The following is a 21955-nucleotide window of genomic DNA, read 5'->3' as shown; positions in this document are numbered from 1 at the left end:
CTGTGAAGGAACCAAGCCCAGCAGAGATAGCCCTCTCTCTTCCTCCTGGGTAAAACCAGAACTGTCACTGTTTTGGCTCTTCAGGGGCGCAAGCAGCCTAGACCCAAAGCTTAGAGCTTCCCAAAATGCTCCATGAACATCAAAAGGCAGGACACCCAGAAAGCTCCTGGGACAATGACTGACACATACTTGAGCAAGCTGGGCTTACTGCTTGATAAGAAATGTGAAGGAGGGGGGGTGCGGCAGGGACTCCCTTGTGAAAGAGAACTGTGTCAGCATTGCCCAAACCAGAAAACACGGCCTTCATTTAAAGCAAGAGTTTTGGGCTTCCCTGGTGGCGCAGTGGTTGAGAGTCCGCTTGCCGATGCAGGGGACACGGGTTCGTGCCCCGGTCCAGGAGGATCCCATCATGCTGCGGAGCGGCTAGGCCCGTGAGCCATGGCCGCTGAGCCTGCGCGTCTGGAGCCTGTGCTCCTCAACGGGCAGAGGCCACAACACTGGGAGGCCCGCGTACCGCAAAAAAAAAAGCAGGAGTTTCTAATCTCTTCTGTAATATGGGTCCTCCTCTCAAATGCATAAAAGAAAACGCATCATTTTACAAAGGACCCCAGTTATCTTGAAATGCAGTTATTTTTCTAATTGTGATAAAGTAATATATGAAATTCTTTGTTAACACATTAAACTATAAGAACTAGTTTAATAACTACTGTAATTTTGAGTGAGTGTAAGTTAGAGTTTGAGATATCTATAAATACTATATTGTAACGTGGAAACATCTGTGATTTTGACTGACTACAAAATCATGGGTGCTGCTAATACAACTGTGGTTTGTTACCTACATTCATAACTGAAGGAAGTACTAAATTTAAGTTAGAGGTTAATGCAAATTAAGATGTAATTTTTTTCCCATCCAAGTTTATGGACCTCTTGGATTCTTTCTGTGGACTGCAGGTGACTCTGCCGTAAGGACTGTTCACCTCACCTCCTCAACTACTTAAATAGGAGCTCTCTGAGAACAGAGGTGCTCCTTCATCTCATATTAAGTATCTAGAAAAGGCCTGCCACACAGTTGGTATCCAGTGCCAGTCTGTTGAGTCCCTTGGATTTTCTAGGTAGACAATCACATTGATTGCAAATATTAGCTTTTCTCTCTTCAATCTTTGTACCTCATGTTTCTTGTCCTATTGCATTAGCTGGGATCTTCAGTACAATGCTGAAGAGAAACAGTGATGGTGGGCACCCTGACTGTATTATGCTCAGTACTCATTTGTTAATTTATGCTGTTGCATAATTACATAATGGAATGTAAAGCACCTGCTGTGCCAGACTCTCTGCTAAAGATGTTAACACAACTGAGATGTTTTCCTGTCCACTGAGAAGACTAAGTAGTACAGGGATTCCAGTGAAGACAGCAGTGTTGAGAACATTACCAAATTCTCCAGACTTGCTGACCAGCTCCCTCAGGATCCTGATTCCTAAAAATGTATGGAAATAGGTCCCTGCTGGTGGCCCCAGCCTCCAGGGTATAGGTAAGGTTGGCAGCTGCAGGCTTTCCCGGGAACACTGCAGTGTAGGTCAACGATGAAGCGCATGGGAAGAATAATGAGTGGTGCCTCCAGCAGGGGTCAGCCAGAAGGTCAGGCCAGGGGCAGTGTTTGAGCCTTTCCTTGGTAGGGCCTGTTGAGATCACCAGCTGTCTGTACTAAGCTTAAAACTACAGGCAGGACTAGTTGTTAAAACCAACAGAAAGGGCTTCCCTGGTGGCACAGTGGTTGAGAGTCCGCCTGCCGATACAGGGGACACGGGTTCGTGCCCCGGTCTGGGAAGATCCCACGTGCCACGGAGTGGCTGGGCCCGTGAGCCATGGCCGCTGAGCCTGTGCGTCCAGAGCCTGTGCTCCGCGACGGGACAGGCCACAACAGTGAGAGGCCCGCGCACTGCAAAAAAAAAAAAAAAACAAAAAAAAAACGAACAGAAAGAGGATTGCAGTGGGAGTTAGGTGAAGGAATACCTGAACCTGTTCCCTCACTCTCTTTCCTTCCCCAGCCCTCGGAGTGAACGCAGGGGAGGGCTGGGAAGAACAGTCCACACTCCTCTACTCTGTCGAGCTGGCCCTGGGGGCGGGAAGGGAGTTTCTAATAAAATATAAAGTGGAAGTTTAGAATGGACCAGACTACGCCTTAGGGACCAGAATGGGACTGTTGTAATAGCAAAATGTGACTGGGGAGTCAGACCAGACATGTTTTAAGAAAGCCCCCTACCCAGCAGGAGGCAGGAGGCAGGACTGGGAGGAGCGGACTCAATAGAAGCTAATGGAGACAGTATCTCTGTGATAGGCAGAATGCTGGGCCCCCGGAGATATTCAAGTCTGAATCCTCAGAACCTATGAATATGCTACCTTGCATGGCAAAAGGACATTGTACATGTGATTAGGTCAAGGATCTTGAGATGGGGAGATTAGCCTGGATTGTTCAGGTGGGCCCAATATAATCACAAGGGTCCTTTTAAAAGAGGGAGGGAGGGAGGGAGGGAGGGGCTTCCTTTGTGGTGCAGTGGGTAAGAATCCACCTGCCAATGCAGGGGACACGGGTTCAAGCCCTGGTCCAGGAAGTTCCCACATGCCACAGAGCAACTAAGCCCGTGCGCCACAACTACTGAGGCTGCACTCTAGAGTCCACGAGCTACAGCTGCTGAGCCCGTGTGCCACACTACTGAAGCCCACGCACCTAGAGCCCATGATCCACAACAAGAGAAGCCACCGCAATGAGAGGCCCCCACACCGCAATGAAGAATGACCCCCGCTCACCGCAACTAGAGAAAGCCCACGCACAGCAACAAAGACCCAGTGCAACCACATGTAAATAAAAAATAAATTTTTTTAAAAATCATATAAAAGAGGGAGGGAAAAGGGTCAGATCTAGAGAAGGAGACTTAACGATGAAAGCAGAGGTCAGAATGATTAGCCAGGAGCCAAGGGATGCAAACAACCTCTCGAAGCTGGAAAAGGCAAGGAATGGATTCCCCCCTCGGGTCTCCTTGATTTTAGCTCTTTGAGACGCCCCCCTGGACTTCTGACCTCCAGTGCTTTGTTGTTTTAAGTGTTATTTTTGTGCTGTGTTATGCGACTAGGTTTGTGGTAACTTGGTACAGCAGCCACAGAAAACTAGTATGGCTCCCCCTCCGCCCCGCCCCCGCCCGCCAGCCTAACCAGAAGAAGCAGGGAGGTGTGTAGAAGATGGATGGCTTCTGCCCTTGGAAGTTTGGGACAAGTGGTATTTTGGGGAAGATGGAAGCTAACGGAAGAACTGAGACCAGAGCGAACAGTAACAGAAATAAGGTATGGACAGAGCGCTGGAGAAGCCTGGGTGAGGGAGGGCCTGCAGGGGAGGGACGGTAAAGCTGGGGAAGGGGAGCCCTAGTCGGCCTGAGCAAGGGTGTGCTCTGCCTCGAGGCTGGAAGGCTCCTCCCTCGTGCCAATACCAGCCCAGCTGCAGGGCACCTCCTCTTCACCTCCAGCCTCACCTCCCCACCCAACCCAGGGGCGTCCTGACAGCTTCGAGGTTGGCCACCCCCTTAGGGCATTCTGCCCACCCTCCAACCCCTGCCTGCAGATACTGTGCAGGGGACACTCAGGGCCCCCCTTAAGTAACCAGGAGTTGGCAGGGGGTAGGGGGGGCGAACAGGAGCCAACCCTGCTTTCCTGAGTGTGTGTGGTGGGGAGGCGGGTGGACCCGCTGCCAATACATCCCGTTGGAGGAAGGAAGTGGTTCCCTCCTCCCACCCCTTCCCTTAGGGTCGCCTGGGCCAGGATTCTCATGATTCGTGATTGGCTCCCACGGGCGGGACCTTTGTCCATCTGCGGGATTGCAGGAGGCTCAGGTCAGGCTCGGGCCTGCGGAGCGAGGAGCCGGGTGGGGGGAAGCCAGAGAACAACCGGGAGACCGACAGACAGGCAAGAACGAAGGCAACGGGACAGACGCGGGCCAGAGCCCGAGACCAGCTGCTGACTGAGTTTAGAGGGCGGGGGGGGCGGGGCGGGAGGAAGGGGCGGGCGGGGGGGCGGGGCGGGAGGAAGGGGCGGGGGGGCGGGGCGGGAGGAAGGGGCGGGCGGGCGGGACGGCTGGGCAGGCGCCGAGCTCGCAGTTGCTGCGGTGGCCGCCGGCGGGCCGGGCGCAGGGTAAGTGCTCCAGGGCCGGCCCGGGGCGCGCTGCCCTTCTCCGAGCTCTCCCAGCCCGAGTCTGCCAGGGACCCAGGAGGGACCCGCGGGATCCCAGGAGGCCCCGGTGTGCCGTGGGTTCTAGCGTTTCCCAGCTTGGGGGAACGCGGGCAGGCAGTGATAACTCAGGGATCCCTGCCTGGCCCACGGATTCTAGAATCCAGTGGAGAGGAGGACAGGAGACAGCACGCGCATCTCCCCTTGAAAACGGAAGTGTTGAAGAACTACCCTTTTGTATGGAGTGCTTACATGGGCCAGGTGCCTTCACTTCATCTCGTGCCTCGTAGCAGCAGCAGCAACAGGTGAGGTAGGTACCATCCTTGTCTCCCTCTTCCAGGTGAAGACACCAAGACTCAAAGAGGCCAAGCCACTCGCCAGGGGTCACACAGCCAAAAGAGGCAGAGCCAGAACTCACCCAGGTCGGTGTGAACCCCTAAGTCTTACTCATCATGCCTGCCCCGCCCTGTCCTGCACCCCTAGGGAGACGGCAGGGAGAAACCAGTGCTGGGAATAGGGGAGGAGGCCGAGATGAGCCAGCCTGCTCATTCCTGCAGGAAGAACCTCCACAGCAACAAATCCTTCGCCTGGGTAGGGGATGCCAAGGAGTAAGAACAGTGGGTTGGGGCCAGGTTAAACTCCAGGACCGAGAGGAGAGGGCGGTGCAGCCCCTGTCCAGGAACTCCTGGGCCTGTACCAGCACTCCCGCTGGGCACAGGGGGGCTCTTGCAGGCTTAGCCATGGGACTTCAGTTCTCCGTGCCTCAATTTCCTTGTCTGTTTCCTTTGCTTATCCGTAACCTCGGGGTTAAGCATGCTTCGTGCCTCAGAGGATTGCCGAGAAGATTAAATGAGATGGTTGGTGTGAAGGCCTAGCCTAGTGCGTGGCTCAAGCCGTGCCCCCTCCACCATCCCCACTCATCTGAAAGCACTTCTCTGTCCTTCACCCTCAAGTCAGAGCTATCTGAGATCTGCAGTATTTCCTACAGCCCCGCCAGCAGCTGGAAGTTTCTTGAGTAAGACCAAGGCTGGGGGCTGCAACTCCTCCCTCTCTGACTCCGAGGGAAAGGCTGGTAGGGGCGGGTTTTGAAAATCTTTGGGGTGAGGCTTGCACAATTCCAGGACTGCCCTGTAGCCCCCAAGCCCTCCCCCACCACCAGTTTTGCAAGAAGGAGGAAGCCTAGCATATTCTTGCTCCAAAACCTGCTCTTCTCTTTGGCCCCGACATCTAGGCCAGCAGCAAGTGCTACTTCTCAGCATATTCTGAATCTGGTCACTCCTCTGCATCCCCACCGTGACCCCCAGATCCTCAGCACTGTCTACTGAACTCTCTGCACAGTCAGGCCCTGATTGATTCCTGACTCTTCTCATGCCCCCATCCTCACTCCACTGCCTGCTCACTGCAGCCATACTGGCCTCCTCCTTTCTTGGACATACTAAATTCTCTGCTCTCTCAGGGTCTGTGCACATGCCCTTCCTTCTCCCAGGAATTCTCTTTCTTGCTGTCTTCTTGTGATGCACCTCCTTGCAATTCAGAGACAACCATAAAAGTCACCTACTCAGAAGCCTTACCTCACCACCCCAAGCTGCAGGAGCCACTCTTGCCTTCCCTTTATTGCATTACTGTTTTTCTTTCCGGAGCTTAGCCCTGGGTGATGTTACCTTGCTTACGTGTTTCCTGGCTAAAATGTCAGCCTACCAGGGCCCAGACCTTTTTCTTGTCTCTTCACTTTGGATTCCCCAGAACCCAGTGCCATGCCCTTGCACAGAGTAAAAGCTCTGATAACTGATAAAAGTTCTGCAGGCAGTGTGTGCAACCATCAGAGTTCTACTTCTCATTGCTTAATAGCCTTCTTTCTACATTTCTACATAGACCTCAGAATTGTCATTCCTCCCACTGCCTTCCTCAGCTTTTCCCTACAGTGGGGCTTATAGGCTGTTTCCAGGTTCTAACCCTAATATCCAACTTTGCTTTAAACACTGTGGTACAAATTGCACTTTTTTTTTTTTTTGCTTTCAAATGATTTTTGAGTTACAGTTTCCAAACTGATGTGCTCAAGTCAAGGGTATGATCATCCTGAAGGCATATACCACTTATTACCAGGTGACTGTTTAGAAAAATTATCCCCAGCAACGTGTGCAAGTTCTCCTACAGCCCCGCAAGCATTGGGTTTTTTCATTTTTTGTTTTGTCTAGTTTAATGGGGAGGTTAGGGCAGGTTTAAATTTTCCATTGCTTGAATTAGTGAATCTGGGTGTTTTTCTATGCATGCGCTAGTTCCGTTTCCTGTCCTATGGAGGAAGGAAATCTCCAGGGCACCTTAATTTTTCCCTTCACCTTCACTTTTGGTGGTGGTTCCACTTGAGCCCACCTCGTGAGAGCAGGGTGAGGGCCCCCAGGGGCTGGAACAGGAACACAGCCAGGTGAACTCTGCTGGTTGCAGAAGCTGCTCTACCAGTCAACCAGCAAGAAACTGAGTCCCTTGTGCCCTAAGCATGGTACCGTGGGGAGAAAAAGAACTCTTTTTTTCTTTAGGTCTTCGTGATTTTTTTCCAAAATGGTAGTATTTTTTAAATTACAAAAATAACACATGATACATAAGGTCATTCACTGGAACTTTGGGAAGCTAACGTTGGTCACTAATGGGAACTACACACACCCCCTCAGGGGAATCCTGTGTGGTCATCCAAAGAGTGCACTTGCTCTAGAGCACACGGCGTAGAACGATCTCTGGGACACTGTGTTAGTCTCCTGTGGCCGCTGTAACAAATGACCACACATCTGATGGCTTAAAACAACATAAATTTATTATCTAACAGTTCTAGGGGTCACACGCCCCAAATCAGTCTTGGTACGCCAAGATCAAGGTGTTGGCAGGGCTATATTGCTTCTGGAGGCTCTAGGGGAGAATCTGTTTTCTTGCCTTCACCAGCTTCTAGAGGTTTCCCTTATTTTTTGGATCATGACCCCATCCCTCCATCTTCAAGACAGCATAACATCTTCAGATCTCACTCTGACTCCAATCCCTGCTTCTGTAGTCATGTCTCCTATTCTTCTGATTCTCTTGCTGTACTTGTAAAGACCCTTCTAATTACACTGGGCCCACCTGGATAATCCCCACATCTTGGAGTCCTTAATTTCATCACACCTGGGAAGTCCCTTTTGCCGTGTACATTGACCTATTCACAGGTTCTGGGGATTAGGACTGATGGGGCTATCTTTCAGCCTCCCACACCCTAAAGGGAAATAAGCAAGGTTCAGAGCAGTGTGAAGGCTCACATTTGTTTAAGGGGAAAAAAAAGAATAAGTATGGCTGTGCTTGGAAAGACATAGAATACCTCCAAAGGCTATGTGGGGAACTGGTAGGAGAGGCGTTCTGGGAAGAACAGGAGTAGAAAGAAGACTTATTTGTCGTAGTATCTTTTTGTATTTAAATTTTTTACTACATTTGTCACCTGTGTTAAAAGTAAGTTTTAAGAAGTAACACATAATCATTGTAAAAGTTCAGACCTTCCAGAAGCCAAGAGAAAGAAAACACCCACCCCACCCTCAAATCACTCCCATTTTCTCCAGCAATAACCACTGTAAAGAGTCTGGCTGTATCCTTACAGACTTTTAAAAAAAATGCATATATCATTTTTTTCACATAGATGGGATCATACTGTACACACTATGCTATAATGTGATGGGGGGCGCCCTGTTATATTACATCTTTCCTCATCCACATATGGAAATGTAACAGCACTGGAGTCTCCCACTCCCAGATGTACTGTAACTGACTCAACCAGACCCTCCCTTGTTGGTGGACGTTTAGATTCTTTGCTGCTTTCCAGAGCAATCTCAACACTAACATATGTCTGTCTGGTTCTTAATTGGAGTGAAATTCAAATAACATAAAATTAAATTTTTTTAAATTAACTTTTAAAGTGAGCAATTCATTATCATATAATACATTCCTGATGTGGTGCAACTCCCACCTCTATCTAGTTCCAGAACACTTTCATCACCTCAAAAGGCAACTCTGTCCCCATTAGGCAGTCACTCCTCATTCCGCTCTCCCCGTAGCTCCTGGCCACCACCAGTCTGCTTTCTGTCTGTACAGATTTGCATATTCTGGATATTACACATCAGTGGAACCAAGTACTATGTGACATTTTGTGTCTGGCTTCTTTCACTTAGCACAATGTTTTAGAGGTTCATTCATGTTGTAGCATGTGTCAGCACTTCATATCTCTTTTATTTTTTATTGAGGTATAATTGACCTACAATAGTTTCAGGTGTACAACATAGTGATTCGATATTTGTATATATTGCAAAAGTACTTCATTTCTTTTTATGGCTGGATAACATTGCATTGTATGGATATAACATCTTTTATTTATCCATTCATATGTTAATGGACATGGATTGTTTCCATCTTTGGCTATGAATATTCGTGTACATGTATTTGTTTGAGTGCCTGTTTTCAGTTCTTTTGGGTATATACTCAGGATGTACATCCTTCTCCACATGCTTTGAGCTTTATTATTTACTATTTTCAGACACTGTTAACCTAAGCAAGTTAAAAATAATTTGTAAGAAAGTGTTGGAAAACACATACTACGGCGAATGATACTAGGGTGATAGATCTAGACAAATGTTTTCTTATTTTCCAGATCTGGAGACGACAGGAAAATGGCCACCTGGGATGGAAAGGTAAATTAATTCTGGAAGACTAGCAGCGTTAAGGGACCTCCCAGCTTGAGAAGATAATTCTGTTTGGTGTTTCTAACAAGATAGAGGAAAAACACATGTTCAGGGTGCTTCCACCATACCAAAGTGTTAAAAGTCACCGAGGTGAAAGCTATAGAAGGAACCTCAAGATAGCCTGATAATCGGAAACATTCAAAACCCAGCTCTGCATTTTAATAGCCCTGTATCATTTGGTCACGCCCTTCACCTCCCCGAGCCTCAGTTTCCTTATCTGGAAAATGGGGAAAAGTTACTTAACCACCCCCGTTCCTGAAGACTCACAGGGAGGAGTTGAGGAGACAATGGTCTCAGAATGCTAGGCCAATACTGAGCCCATAAGGGCTTCTCCCAATTGCTTATTTTACAGGTAGAGACACTTGGGCACAGAGAAGTAAAGCTACTTGCTCAAGATCACACAGGTAGGAAGTGGCAGAAATGAGATTTCAACCTAGCCTGACTCCAAAGCGAATGCTGTGCCTCCTGTGCTGTGTGGCCAACCTGAGTAGGTCTAATAAATTCTGTCCTTGATATCTGGGGTGCAGGCTTGTTGGATCTGGGGAGACATTAGTTGTGAAGGGTGGGGCAAGGTGAAGAGGAAGTGTTGGCTTCCATTTCAGCTGTTCACTTGGAGCTTCTGGGGGCCTGGCCAGGTAGAGCTGTCAGGGCAGTGCCAGAAGCTCAGGGTAGCAGCAGAGTGATGGGGCAGAGTTGGAGAAGCAAGTGTGAGGGCCAGAGGACCATGGGATGATGATGATCATGACGATGGTGGTGGGGATCTTGGATTTCGTCAAATTGATGGCCCCTTTAACTGTAAGAGTATTTCTGATTTAAAGCTGTTTACAATGTGGGAGGAGGAAGTGACCAATGGCACTTACAACGTGCCACCAATTCTGATTTCAGAAATGTGGGAAAATGTTCAACTTTGCATTAATGAAATATGGTGGCATTTCCAGCAGAGGGATGACAATCGCCCTCTGTAGAGTTGTGTCAATTCCTGATAAGATATGGGAAGCTTAGTGCCTGCCACCCAATAACAGGAGCTCCGTGAATTCCAGTTATCATTAATACTCACAGAAAGGCAAATGGAACAGTTTCCTTCATTTATAGCTCCCTACTAGGCAAACCAAAAAAACAAGCGGAAATGCACGCTCGATGGTGGTTATGCTGTGGTGTAACCGGCTCACTCCTGCATCTCACGAGTGGATCAACCCACACGACTGCTGGAAAATAACTTGACAGGGTGTATCAAGAGTCATGAAAATAGTCATAATCAAACCTGGTCATCTTACTTGCGGGAAAGGAAACAACCCATAAAAAGGAAAAAGTATAATTTACAGCACAATTTAGAAACACAAATTTATGTGTTTCTTAGCATGTAAGATGCCATTGATTGTAGATGCACCATTATATTATGTGCTACGAAGAAGAAAAAGTGCCGCCATTTACTGTGATCTAATGTAACACAACACTGACACTGGTCAATTGTAAGACAGACTTCAGAAATGTTAATATGTGAGAAAATGTGGCCTTAGAATTGGTGATAGAGGTGCTAAAAATGAACAGAAAATGCAATAATGAGCACTGACTTCTTGGTAAATTTCTTGGCCATTAAAAAGGCATAAGTCTGATACATATAGGTAGTGGGGAGAAAATAAGATACAAAGTTGTCTGCAGTCTTCGATTATAATTGTAAAAGACATAGATTAGAGTGAGATGGGTGGATAAGTAGATGATAAATTTGGTGTGTTGGGGTTATTATTTCTTTTTGCTCATGTTTTGACAATAGTAATACTGAAAGAAATAGATCTGGAGTAAAGATCTGCTCATTGGGGTGAATGACAGCAGGTAAAGCTGGGGATTCTGGGTACGTCAGGGGGTCTGGCTGCAGGGACAAGTCGCAAGGGTGGGGGTGAGGACACAAAAACATCAGGGCAAGCAGAGTGTTGGAATGCAGAGCCAAGGACACACCTCAGGGGACTCCTGGGGGCGGGGGGAGCCTGTCTGTCATCGAACAGAGGCCAAAAGAAGGGGTGGCCCCAGCGGCATTGCTGGGGAGCTGGGGAAATTGGACCAGGGCCACGTGTAGCAAATAAGCCTCTTACTGATTCAAAGAACAAGTTCCTTTTAATAATTTACCTTGTGAAGTTAATTATGTTTTTAAAAAACTATTTTAATAGGATTGCTTTTAGGAGATTTTTAATTGTCCGGCTCTAATTTTGGAGAGGAAAACAGCTCTGTCGTAGAAGAAACTGGTGGGGTTTTTAGCCATGGCTCAGACCTGATTTGCTGTAGCCAGCTCTGCCCAGAGGGGCCCTCAGCAGGGGAGCTGCCCAGAGGGGCCCCCAGCAGGGCCCTCCCTGCCCCTTCCCACCTCTCTGAGCCTCCGTTTTCCTCTTTTGTAAAATGAGGAAAGCATTTAGCAGGGTGCCGGGCTATGACAAACGCTTGAAACACAGGAGCTATTGACGCCATCATGAGGATAAAGTGAAACCGTTTTCAGCCCATCAGCTGACCTAGTCCTCAGCTCAGATGATTGCATGTCACCAGCCACATCTGGAGAACCTGGTTGCCAGGTGTGCTTAGAAATCCTTGTGGCCCTTTGGCACACTTCTCACAAGGTGTTTGGAGGCACCAGGTTCATTTACGATGCTGGTTCTTGACCTTGGCTGTACATTGGAGATCCCAACACCCAGGCCACCCCCAGACCAACTGAATCACAATCTTGGGGCCTGTGACCCAAGCACTGGGTTTTTTTTAAAAAGCATCCAGGTGGTTCCAGTATGCAGCCAGAGCTGAGAGCCATTGGTTAAACTGCAGCTGCACTGGCCTCCTTCCAAGGACTGAGCCACAGTGGGGCAGGAAAGAGGGGAGCCCTGAATTCTTGTTTATCCCATCTTTTCCATGGCTGAAGCATCACTAAGATGTTGGGGGATGGGGTGGCCCAGATGACTCAGTTGTACTGGTGATAGGTCCTAATTTCTAGCTGGGTAACTATATTTTTCTTTCTATGCTTTCATTTCTTTCTATGCTTTTGTTAACACAAATAGCAGCCTGACTTATGCTTCCCAGTTAACATGGCTGATATACAGACTTTGGGCAAGACTGCCACCTCTCTGACAATCATCCTCTCCCTCCCCCAGGGAAATAGAGTACATCCCACCATACCCATGTTTTTCAAACTCAACCCATTAGTGATTCCTGAAATCCATTAATGGGCTGCCATCAGCCTTTTAAGAAATAGAATAAAGTGGAAAACTTAAGTCTCTCACATGTTAACTTTAGTGTTGGTTATAGAACGTATATATGTCAATGTGTACTAAGTGGCAGGATATAAAATGTGTTTCTTACTGAGTAACACTGGGCTGAACTCCCCGCCCAGCATTGGCCTTCACCAGCTGTGAGCTGGGTCCAGGGCAGCATTCAGAGAGGTCATGCAGGAGGGAGAGGGCTCTGGGCCAGGCAGCCTGGGTCGGAGTCTGAGCTCTGCTTCTCACTGGCTGTGTGAGCTGGGGCAAGTTGCTTGGCCTCTCTGTTCTCAGTTTCCTCACCTGTAAATGAAGAGGATTCAGTCCCCACCTTGTTGAGTTGTTGCTGTATGTTACAAAGGGCTTTTGCACAGAGCTCAGAAAATGGCAGGTGCTCTGGGGTTAGTTACAGTCGCTACAGTTTCCACTACCTTAAATATTATTTCCCACATCGTCTCCACCCAGCCTCCTGATCAACTTGCCAGGTCAACAGACTCTTCCATCAAGTCAGGAGGGATTCTGACCCTACAGGAAATGGAGAGAAAAGTTGGAGAATACGTCTCTGGGGCACCTGGGCCACCAGTCAGGCTTCTCAGTCTACCAGCAGCACCACCCCCCGCCCAAACTAGTCAGCCGTCACGGTGGTTATTTTCGTGAAACCTCAAACTTCCTCCCCACCCTAGAGAAGGAAAAGCTGCTATGCTTATTTAAAGACTTCCCTGATTTTAAAAATAGGCATTCCTCAGAACATAAATCCCTGGGGACAGGGTAGGGGGAGGTGGCGGTAGAGTACGTGAGCCTCTGGGGTACATGAGTCCCCCAAGAGGAGATATTTGCTCGAGGGATTCATTCCACCCTCCAGGTATGTTTAGTGGGAGGGAACCTGTGGTCTTCCAGGCATGAAGAATACGGAAGATATGGCATGAGCAGAAACCCACCTACCCAGTCCCTTAATGGGGAGTGGGGGAGGAAACAGACTCTGTTACACAAACAGGTGGATCCATCTCCATTGGGGAGGCATGTGGGCCATGCATGAATGCAACAGGGGAGGTACATGGTCAGCTTCCTGGAGCTGGGATGCTTGAGGGAGACCTCCTGAAGGAGGAAAAGAAAAATGACAAGGTGGAAGAGGAGTGGGCGTTCTAGGCAGAGGAAATCATGTGTGCAAAGGCCTTGTGGTCGAAGGAACCTATTGAGTACAAAGGACTGAATGGAGACCATCTGGCCAGAGCAGAGAGACTGGTGACAGGTGTGGTTAGATAGGCAGGCAGAGGCCACAGAGTGCAGAATGGCTATAGGTCTCTGGAAGGCACTTGGGTCTTTTTTTTTCCCAGCCGCACCACACCGCTTGTGAGATCTTAGTTCCTTGACCGGGGATTGAGCCCAGGCCCTTGGCAGTGAAAGCGTGGAGTCCTAACCACTAGACCACCAGGGAATTCCCTGGGTCTTTATTTTTAAGATCAGTGGGAAGCCAAAGAAGAGTTTCAAATAAGGGAGTGTGTTAGGGTCCCCAGGATCACCCCAAGTTCAGTGATTCGCTAGGAAGGCTCATAGGACTCAGCATACAGTTCCACTCATGGCTAAGATTTTTACAAAGAAGAGTCAGCAAAGGGAAAAGATACATGAAGTGAAATCCAGGGGAAACCAGACACAAGCTTCCAGATTCCTCTCCCAGGAAGTCACATGGGACTTGCTTAATTCCTCCAGCAGCAAATTGTGACAACACATGCTAGGAGAGCTTGTTAGAGACTCAGCACCCAAGGTTTTCATCTGGGGGCTGGTCACATGGGTACCTTCCAAACTCCAAAAATTCCAGACTACCCAGAGGAAAGCAGGTGTTCTACATAAACCGCTTGTCTTTACAAAGAGTCCGGTCACAGTGAGCTGTCCTTACCAGGTGGGAACCCTCCCAAAATCCAAGTTCCCAGATGTCAGCCAAGGGCCAAGCAGGCCTTTCTAAGGGCAGCAGCCCCAGGCCTTTTCTGCACAGGGAGTGACGTGATTATGTTTCAAGAAGTGCTCTCAGGCTGCTGACGAGAATCTAAGAGTGATGGGGAGAACAGTGAGGAGCTGGTACATCCTCCAAGTAAAAGGTGGAGGCTGGGGCAGGGAGGTGGGCAGAAAATGGGAGAAGTAGATGATGAATTCAAGGGTCATTTAGATGCTAAAATGCACAGGGCTTAGTGATAGGTGGGCTTTGGGGGAGGGAGATGGAAGGCAGGGGTTGGGGACAACTTCTCTGACCCTGGCTGGGTGTGTCTGAAGATTCCTGGACCCAGAAGACAAGGTGTGGGTGCAAGTTCATGGACTGTCCACTGGGTGGTGGCAATTGCCATGTTGCAAGTCTCAGTTTCCCCCGCTAAGGGAGAGAGGATGGCATCTCAGAACCTTGATTCAGCCTCTTTCAATATCATCGTTCTTGTTGCTTTAAAAATATCAGCTTTTCTGGCATGTTTTCCCCCTCATTGGCAGAGCGTCTCAGAAAGAACAAAGCTAGTAGGCCTGAGTTCATATGCCAGCTTTACCACTTATGTTTCTTTGTTTTTAAAAACTGTACACAAACAAGTTCTCAGTGTAAGAAATTAAAACAACAAACAGTATATATTAGGTTGAACCACATGAAATTGTCAGTTTCTACCAATTTTGACCTACAAAAATGGTCATCAAAAAAAAAATTTTTTTTAATATTTATTTATTTTGGCTGCACCTGGTCTTAGTTACGGCATGCGGACTTCTCAGTTGCTTCACATGGGCTTCTTAGTTGCAGCATGCATGCGGGATCTAGTTGCTTGACCAGGGATCGAACCCAGGCCCCTGCATTGGGAGTGTGGAGTCGTACACACTGGACCACCAGGGAAGTCTCTGAAAATGGTCATTTTTTTTAAAGTCTTATTTCAGGAAAGTTTTCTTGAATTATATCTTGAACCATTCTGTTCCATTGTTTTGGTTTTCTTATTCAGGGATTCCAGTTGTATACATTAGATATGTGTGTGTGTCTGTATGTGTGTGTATATATATTTTTTTTTCATTCTCCCTCCCTCCCCACTGCCCCCAAATACTTCATTCTCTGCAGGTTAGATCTTATTACATAAATGACTATTTCTTATGGTTAAACCTAATAGGAAAAAAAAAAGAAAGTTTCTCTTCACCCTCCAACCCAATCCCAATCCCTATCCCCTCATAGAGGTAACCACTTGGTTTGGGTTGTTGATTTTGTTTTTAACAAAAATGGCATTATACATTTTGATCTGTAATATGCTGGTTTTTACTTGATCATAGATGAAAGACACCGTTCTATGTCAGTATGTACAGCCACACTGGTGTACTGCATTCTTAACAGCTGTGTGGTATTCCATAGTGTGGTCTACCACAGTGTATTTAACCATGGACCTTGAGGTTGTAGCAGGTCTGCAGTGAGCATTATGCGTGAGTGTCTTTTTGCTCATGTGTGAGTCCCTTGTCAGGTCAAACAATGACATTTAAAATTTTGATAGAAACTGGTTTAAGGCTGATCCTCCTTTGCTCCCATGCCTGGCACATTGGAGAGACTCAAATATTTTTTCAAAAGTTGAAGCTGCCTCATTGCCCTCCTAAGAAGGATGTACCCATTTCCTTGCCCACCAGGTGGTATAGGGGAGTGCCTTCCTCCCCCCATCTCTGTCACCCTGCCACACCAGGTGACTTTGGGCAGTAGGTCTCCCCTCCCCAAACTTCAGTTTCCCCTTCTGTAGAATGGAGAGACCACACCTCCCTGTCCTACCTACTTCTCAGGATTTTTGTCAGCATCAAGTGAGAGCAAGAGGGGATGGAGGTGGCCTATAAGCAGCAAACAAAAAGAAACAAGTGGTTTTGTGACCTCCAAAGGAGCCTGCTTTCTCCCAGGAATGCAGGATGGATGTGTGGCCCACGAAGATGAGAGAGAGAATGAGAGAGCACATGGTCTGTAGTACCCTTGGGCTGACTCGGACACACACCCTCTGTATTAGCTTCCTGGGGTTGCCATAACAAATGACCACAAACCAGATGGCTTAAAACAACAGAAATTTATTCTCTCAGTTCTGAAGTCCAGAGTTCTAAAATCAGCGTATTGGCTGGGTTAGAGGGAGGCTCAGAGGGAGGATCTGTTCCATCCCTTTCTCCTAGCTTCTGGTGGTTGCTGGCAATCCTTGGCATTCCTTGGCTTGTAGATGCATCACTCCAGTCTCTGCCTCCATCTTCTCGTGGCCTTCTCCTCTGTGTGTCCTCTCCTTTTCTTGTAAGGACACCCGTCACTGGATTTAGGGTCCACCCTAAATCCAGAATGGTTTTATTGCAAGATCTTTTTTTTTGGCCTCACTGTGTGGCTTGCGGGATATTAGTTCCCTGACCAGGGATTGAACCCAGGCCCTTGGCAGCAAAAGCACGGAGTCCTAATCTCTGGACCACCAGGGAATTCCCAGCAGGATCTTTAACTAATTACATCTGCAAAGGCCTGTATTCCAAGCAAGGTCATATTCTGAGGTTTCAGATGGACATGAATTTGGGGGCAGCCACAATTCATCCCACTACACCCTCCTAACAGGCAGATCTCCAGTCACGGGCTGCCTGGCTTTTTCCCGGCCATGTCTTCTAACACAGGGGCTCCAGGTCATACAGCTCAAGGGCATATCCTGGCTCTGCCATTTTCTGAGTGTATGACTTTGGACAAGGCACCTTTTTCACCCAGACCCAAAATGATGGCTTCGACTTCAGAGGGGTGTTAGGAATTAAAATGAAATTGTGCATTTAAGGAATTTACCGGTGTGCTGATAAAACAAATAATAAACAATCAACAATAATAGATGTTACTGCTGTTGTGTCTTGTTTGGGGTACGAGTACTGATTAATAAGCAAATCAGGGGCTTCTCTGGTGGTGCAGTGGTTGGGAGTCCGCCTGCCCATGCGGGGGACGCGGGTTCGTGCCCCGGTCCGGGAGGATCCCGCATGCCGCGGAGCGGCTGGGCCTGTGAGCCATGGCCGCTGGGCCTGCGCGTCCGGAGCCTGTGCTCTGCGGCGGAAGAGGCCACAGCAGTGAGAGGCCCGCATACTGCAAAAAAAAAAAAAAAAGCAAATCTGGTCCCTAAAAGTAGGCTGTGGGAGGGAACGGGGAAATGGGGACTTAGGGGATATTAGGCCCTGGCAATCAAGAGTCGGCTGACTTTCTTTAAAAGTACCTTTTTCAGTGATTGTTGGATGACCATGAAATAGGGACTTCCCCCTCCTACAGATGGCAGCTTCAGAGTCTGTAAGAATAGACATTCACAAGAACGTTTTCTTCTCCATCAATCATGGGTCTGTTTTTCTTGTTTTCCCCCTCTTTCCCAGGGAGTAATTTTTCAGATATAATACCTGTCATGTGTAAACCAGAAGTAGGCGATTACCTTTGATGGGTAGCTCCTGCGGTTTTGCTGTTAATGCATTTATTAAATACTTATTGAGCCCCTCCCTGTGACTGGAGGAGGAAGAGCATCTGCCCTCCCAGAGTTCACAGACCAGTGCCGGAGACAGACAACCCTGAGATGTCAAAGTGTTTGTAAGTGAGGGGCTTGATGGGGAAGTAGAGGAAGGACCCTCACCCAGCAGGCGGCGGTTAAGGAAGACCTCCCAGGGGAGGTAAAATCGACGTCTGTAAGACTTGAAAGAGAACTAGGGTGAGACAGGCGAGGGTATTCCAGGCAGGGGGCAGGCCGTGTGAAGTCCTGGAAGCAAGAGAGAGCATGGTTTATTCTAGAACCGCAATGCAGTTGGTGTAACTGGAGTGTGGCGGAGGCTGGGGAGGAGACCAAGAGAGCTTTGACTTTGTCCTGAAGGCAGCGGTTGGCAGTGGGTGAGGGTGGAGGGACTGAAGGTAATGGGAAGAGGGGGAGGATAGGCGAGGGCAGGGACACAGCCAGACCAGCCTTGGAGAAAGGTGACCCTGGCCACCACTGGGTGGAGAAAGGGTCAGAGGCAGGAGGCTGAGTGAGGAGGCTGGTGCTGGTGTCCCGGCAAGAGGTGAGAGCGGTAGGAGAGAGTCAGACGGAGAAGAGAAGGTGCAGCATGAGTGGTGTTTAGGAGGTTAGACTGACGGAGAGAGAGGAGTCAGGAATGATCTTTAGTTCTTGGCTTGAGCAGCAGGGTGGATGTGACACCATGATCTAGGGGAACATGTAAGGAAGAGTGGACTTGGGGGGAAAGATAAGAAATTAGTTCAGTTTGGGTCATAGCAACTAATGACCTGGCAGGATATCAGACAGCAGGCTGGAGGCTGATTTGCACCTGAGCAGCATTGAAAACACAGGTGTGTAGAGACCACCGAAGGGAGAGAGTGGCCCTGTGCCAGGACAAGCTCAGGGTTGGGGACTTGAGGACTTCCGGTGGCATGGGGGCAGGGACATGGTACAGGAAGGGAGGCCAGAGATGGGAGAAAAATCAAGAGGCGCGGTTGTCAATCAGAACCAAGTCCACAGTGTGAGAGAATACAGTCCAGTCCAGCTGGAACCATAGTTGTGGGCTTTGATACGGAAAGGTGACCCCAGAGAGAGCAATGCCAGGATATATTGGGACAGCAAGGGTTAATGCAGGGGAGATGGAGATGGGGGTGTCCAGTGCCAGGGCCTCCACTGATCTAGATTCTCCGGGTTGCACGTGAAAGAAACAACTCAATCTATATAGCTTCAGCCAGAAAAGGAATCTTTCAGTTCATGTAACTAAATAGTCTGGGGGTTGCAGAGCAGGCAGCGGGGCTAGTAACCAGAGAAATGAGATATCCACAGGTGATGATGAAGTTGGAGGAGTGGAGGTGAGAGCTTTTGTTGTTGAGGAATAATAATACCAGCTGGTGCTTACAGAGGGGCTGCTCCAGGCTAGACACTGAGGCCGGTGGTCCCTGTAGCTCACTGAGTCAGTCCTTCCGTCCCACCCAGGCAAGGTGGGGGGATCCCGAGAGCTGAGAGTCCAGAGTGGGTGGTGAAGTTACTGAGGCCCACAACGTTTTCATGATCTTTGCCCTTTTCTGGAACTTTTCTGCTTCCGGAATGACAGATTTTTGACTTAAAACCAGAGTTGTTTTGTGCTCTGCTGGGTGCCATAAATATTTTCATCCCAAATTACTGAAAGTTGCTTCTTTACTGGGTGCAAAGTTTCAAAAAAAATTTCCTTTCCTGTATGAAATATAAAATGTGGTTTTTGCAAAGCACCCTGAGGTTCCCACCATGCTGAGAACTAGTATAGGAGGTTTCCATCTGCTAGGTGAGGTGTTTTGAGGGGAGTGGATTATGGCCAGTAGCCACCCAGAGAGATTTGGGACATCTGTGGGCCTGGCCCTTAGCCAGCCCTGGGAACCCAGCAATTGGAGGGCTGGCATGGGAGACAGGGCACCAGTGCCCTCAGCCAACAGGCACTTGATGGGCTTCCGTTCTAGGTAAGGTGTCACATGATACTCTGGGGACATGGACTCTTGTATCTACGTATTTATATTTTTCCATCAAATTTGGAAATTTTCTTCAGCCATTATTTCTCCAAATATTTTTCCTTTCATCTCCTTTTGGTACTCCAGGTACATGTATATTAGTCCACTTAATATTGTCCCTGAGGCTCTATTCTTCCCCGCACTCCCAGTCTTTTTTCTCTCCATGCTTCCACTGGATATTTTCAATTTTTTATCTTTTAGTTCACTGAACTTTTCTTCTGCAGCATCTAATCAGCTATTAAGCCCATCCAGTGATTCTTCATTTCATATATGTATTTTTCTGTTCTAGAGTATCCATTTGGATCTTTTTTGTAGTTTACATTTCTCTTTTGAGATTCTCCATTTGTTCCCTCATTAAGTTCATGTTTTCCTTGAAATCCTTGAACATATTTAGAATAGCTATTTTCAAATCTCCATTGGCCAATTCCATATCTCTGTCCCTCTTGAGCTATTAAGCTAATTTTTCTATTGGTTATGGCCACATTTTTTCTGCTTATTTATCTGCCTAGTAATTTTTTATTATATGTTGGACATTATGAATGTTATGTTGTTGAGGGTGTTTTGCTGTCTTCCTCAAAAGAGCACTTTTGAGTTTTGTTCCAACGGGCAGTTAATTTACTTAGGGATAAGTTTGATCTTTTGAAAAAGCCTTATTTTTAAGCTTAGTTGGGAGAGGTCTAAGGTAGCCCTGACTGGAGGGCTAGATTAGGTCTACTTATAAGGCATGGCTTTTTTGGAATTTCTACTGCATGCTCAGAGTGTTCAACAAGATCTCTCTACTCTAGCTGTTTGGAACTCAGATCTCCTAACTCAGCCCTGTGTAATTGGTAGTAATTCAGCTCACAGTTCCCCAAGAGTTTTTTTTTTTTTTTCCCTGAAAGTTATATTTTGTCCTGCCTCATGGAGTCTTGCTCTGCACATGTGAATTTTAGGACTCAGCTAAAGTCCAATTTTTTTAGTTTCTTCTCTGCGCTGCTTCATTTTCTCTGGTACCTTGACACACAAATTCCTGAGGAAGGAAAGTTCAATAGCCCTGAACTATAATCTTTGTCTCCAGAGTCCAGAAAGTACTTCCAGGCAGGTGATTGTGGGGGCTCATCTCATTTGTTTCTCTTCTCTCAGGGATCACAGTAAATTTCATATATTTTATCCAGTTTTATAGTTTATCTAGTCTTATGGCAGTTGCTTTAACTGGTATAGTTAATTTTATGGCAGTTGCTCTAACTGGTATAGTTGTTTATACCAGTTACTGTATCATGGTCAGAATCAGAAATCCCATTCTTTTGTATGTTTATGCTGACATTTTACACATTCCGAAAACAATGTATAGTAATATTTTGCGGCCATTGACGTAGGAAGAATACTAGGAGAGTGTGGAATCCCAGATGCCAATGAAGGAAGTTTTTGAAGAAAGGGAGTGATCTGCTGTGTTCAGTACTGCTGAGGGGGTACACGTGGATGTCATCAGTGATACACAGAGACATAGTTCATTCATTTTAACTGTGTATAAAATTCCATCACATGAATAGAGAAAATTCACTTCTCTATCTCCTACCATTTAGGTGAACATTTGCAGTGAACATTCTTGAACATGTTACTGATTTGAGTACATGTGGGTGAGTTTCTCTTTGAAGCCTATCTAGGGGTGGGATTACTAGATCATTAACTAGTACAGCTTCATCTTGACAAAACAATGCCAGATTGCTTCCAAATATAGTGGTGCCAGTGTCTGTTCCTGTCTTCAGGGTTCAGGAGACCCCCTTTGCTTCACACATTCACCAACATTTGCTATTGTAGACTTAAATTCTTGACAGTGTGAGGAACAAAAAGCTGTGTGATTGTTACGTAAATTCACATTTTCCTGAATATTAGTGAAGTTGAGTGTCTTGGCCATCTGGGTTTCCTCTCATGTGACCTGCCTGTTAATATCCACTACCTAATTTTACATGGAGTTGTATTTTTTGGATAAGATTTCTTTACATATTCTGAACACTAAAATCTTTGTCTATTAAATACACTGGAAATATTTACTCCCAGCCTGTGGTGTATCTGACTTTGTACAGATGTGTGTGTGAGAAAGAGAGAGCAAGAGATAAAAGTTTTTAGCTTTGATGAGTTAGGTCTATCCATTTCTTTTGTGGTTTGTGTCTTAGTTAAGCAATCCTTCCCAGACCTGAGGTCATAAAGATACTTGTCTATATTTTGTTCTAAGACTTTTAAAGTTTTTAAAAATACATTTATATAGGTTAACACAACTGAAATTTACTCTGTGTGTGGTGTGAGGTAGGGATTTCTTTTT

At 47.3% G+C, this 21955-nt stretch overlaps 1 protein-coding gene across 3 annotated transcripts in view; it reads left to right on the top strand.

Annotated features, from left to right (window-relative positions):
- Window positions 1-4151: 4151 nt before the first annotated feature.
- HVCN1 (hydrogen voltage gated channel 1) overlaps window positions 4152-21955 on the top strand; it is a 29928-nt gene continuing 12124 nt past the window's right edge. The window contains exons 1-3 of one of the 3 annotated variants that reach the window (XM_022597771.2): window positions 4152-4177; window positions 4554-4635; window positions 8868-8907. In XM_022597771.2, coding sequence (XP_022453479.1) covers window positions 8887-8907 — 21 coding nt within the window. In that variant the 5' untranslated portion in view covers window positions 4152-4177; window positions 4554-4635; window positions 8868-8886. The other 2 variants (XM_022597769.3, XM_022597770.3) reach the window with 2 other exon arrangements.

The sequence above is a fragment of the Delphinapterus leucas genome, chromosome 14 (assembly GCF_059928025.1).
Source record: "Delphinapterus leucas isolate spDelLeu-1000000601 "Yukka" chromosome 14, BTC_Dleu_Yukka2, whole genome shotgun sequence".
Lineage (NCBI taxonomy): Eukaryota > Metazoa > Chordata > Mammalia > Artiodactyla > Monodontidae > Delphinapterus > Delphinapterus leucas.
This window is presented reverse-complemented; position numbering and strand designations above follow the sequence as displayed.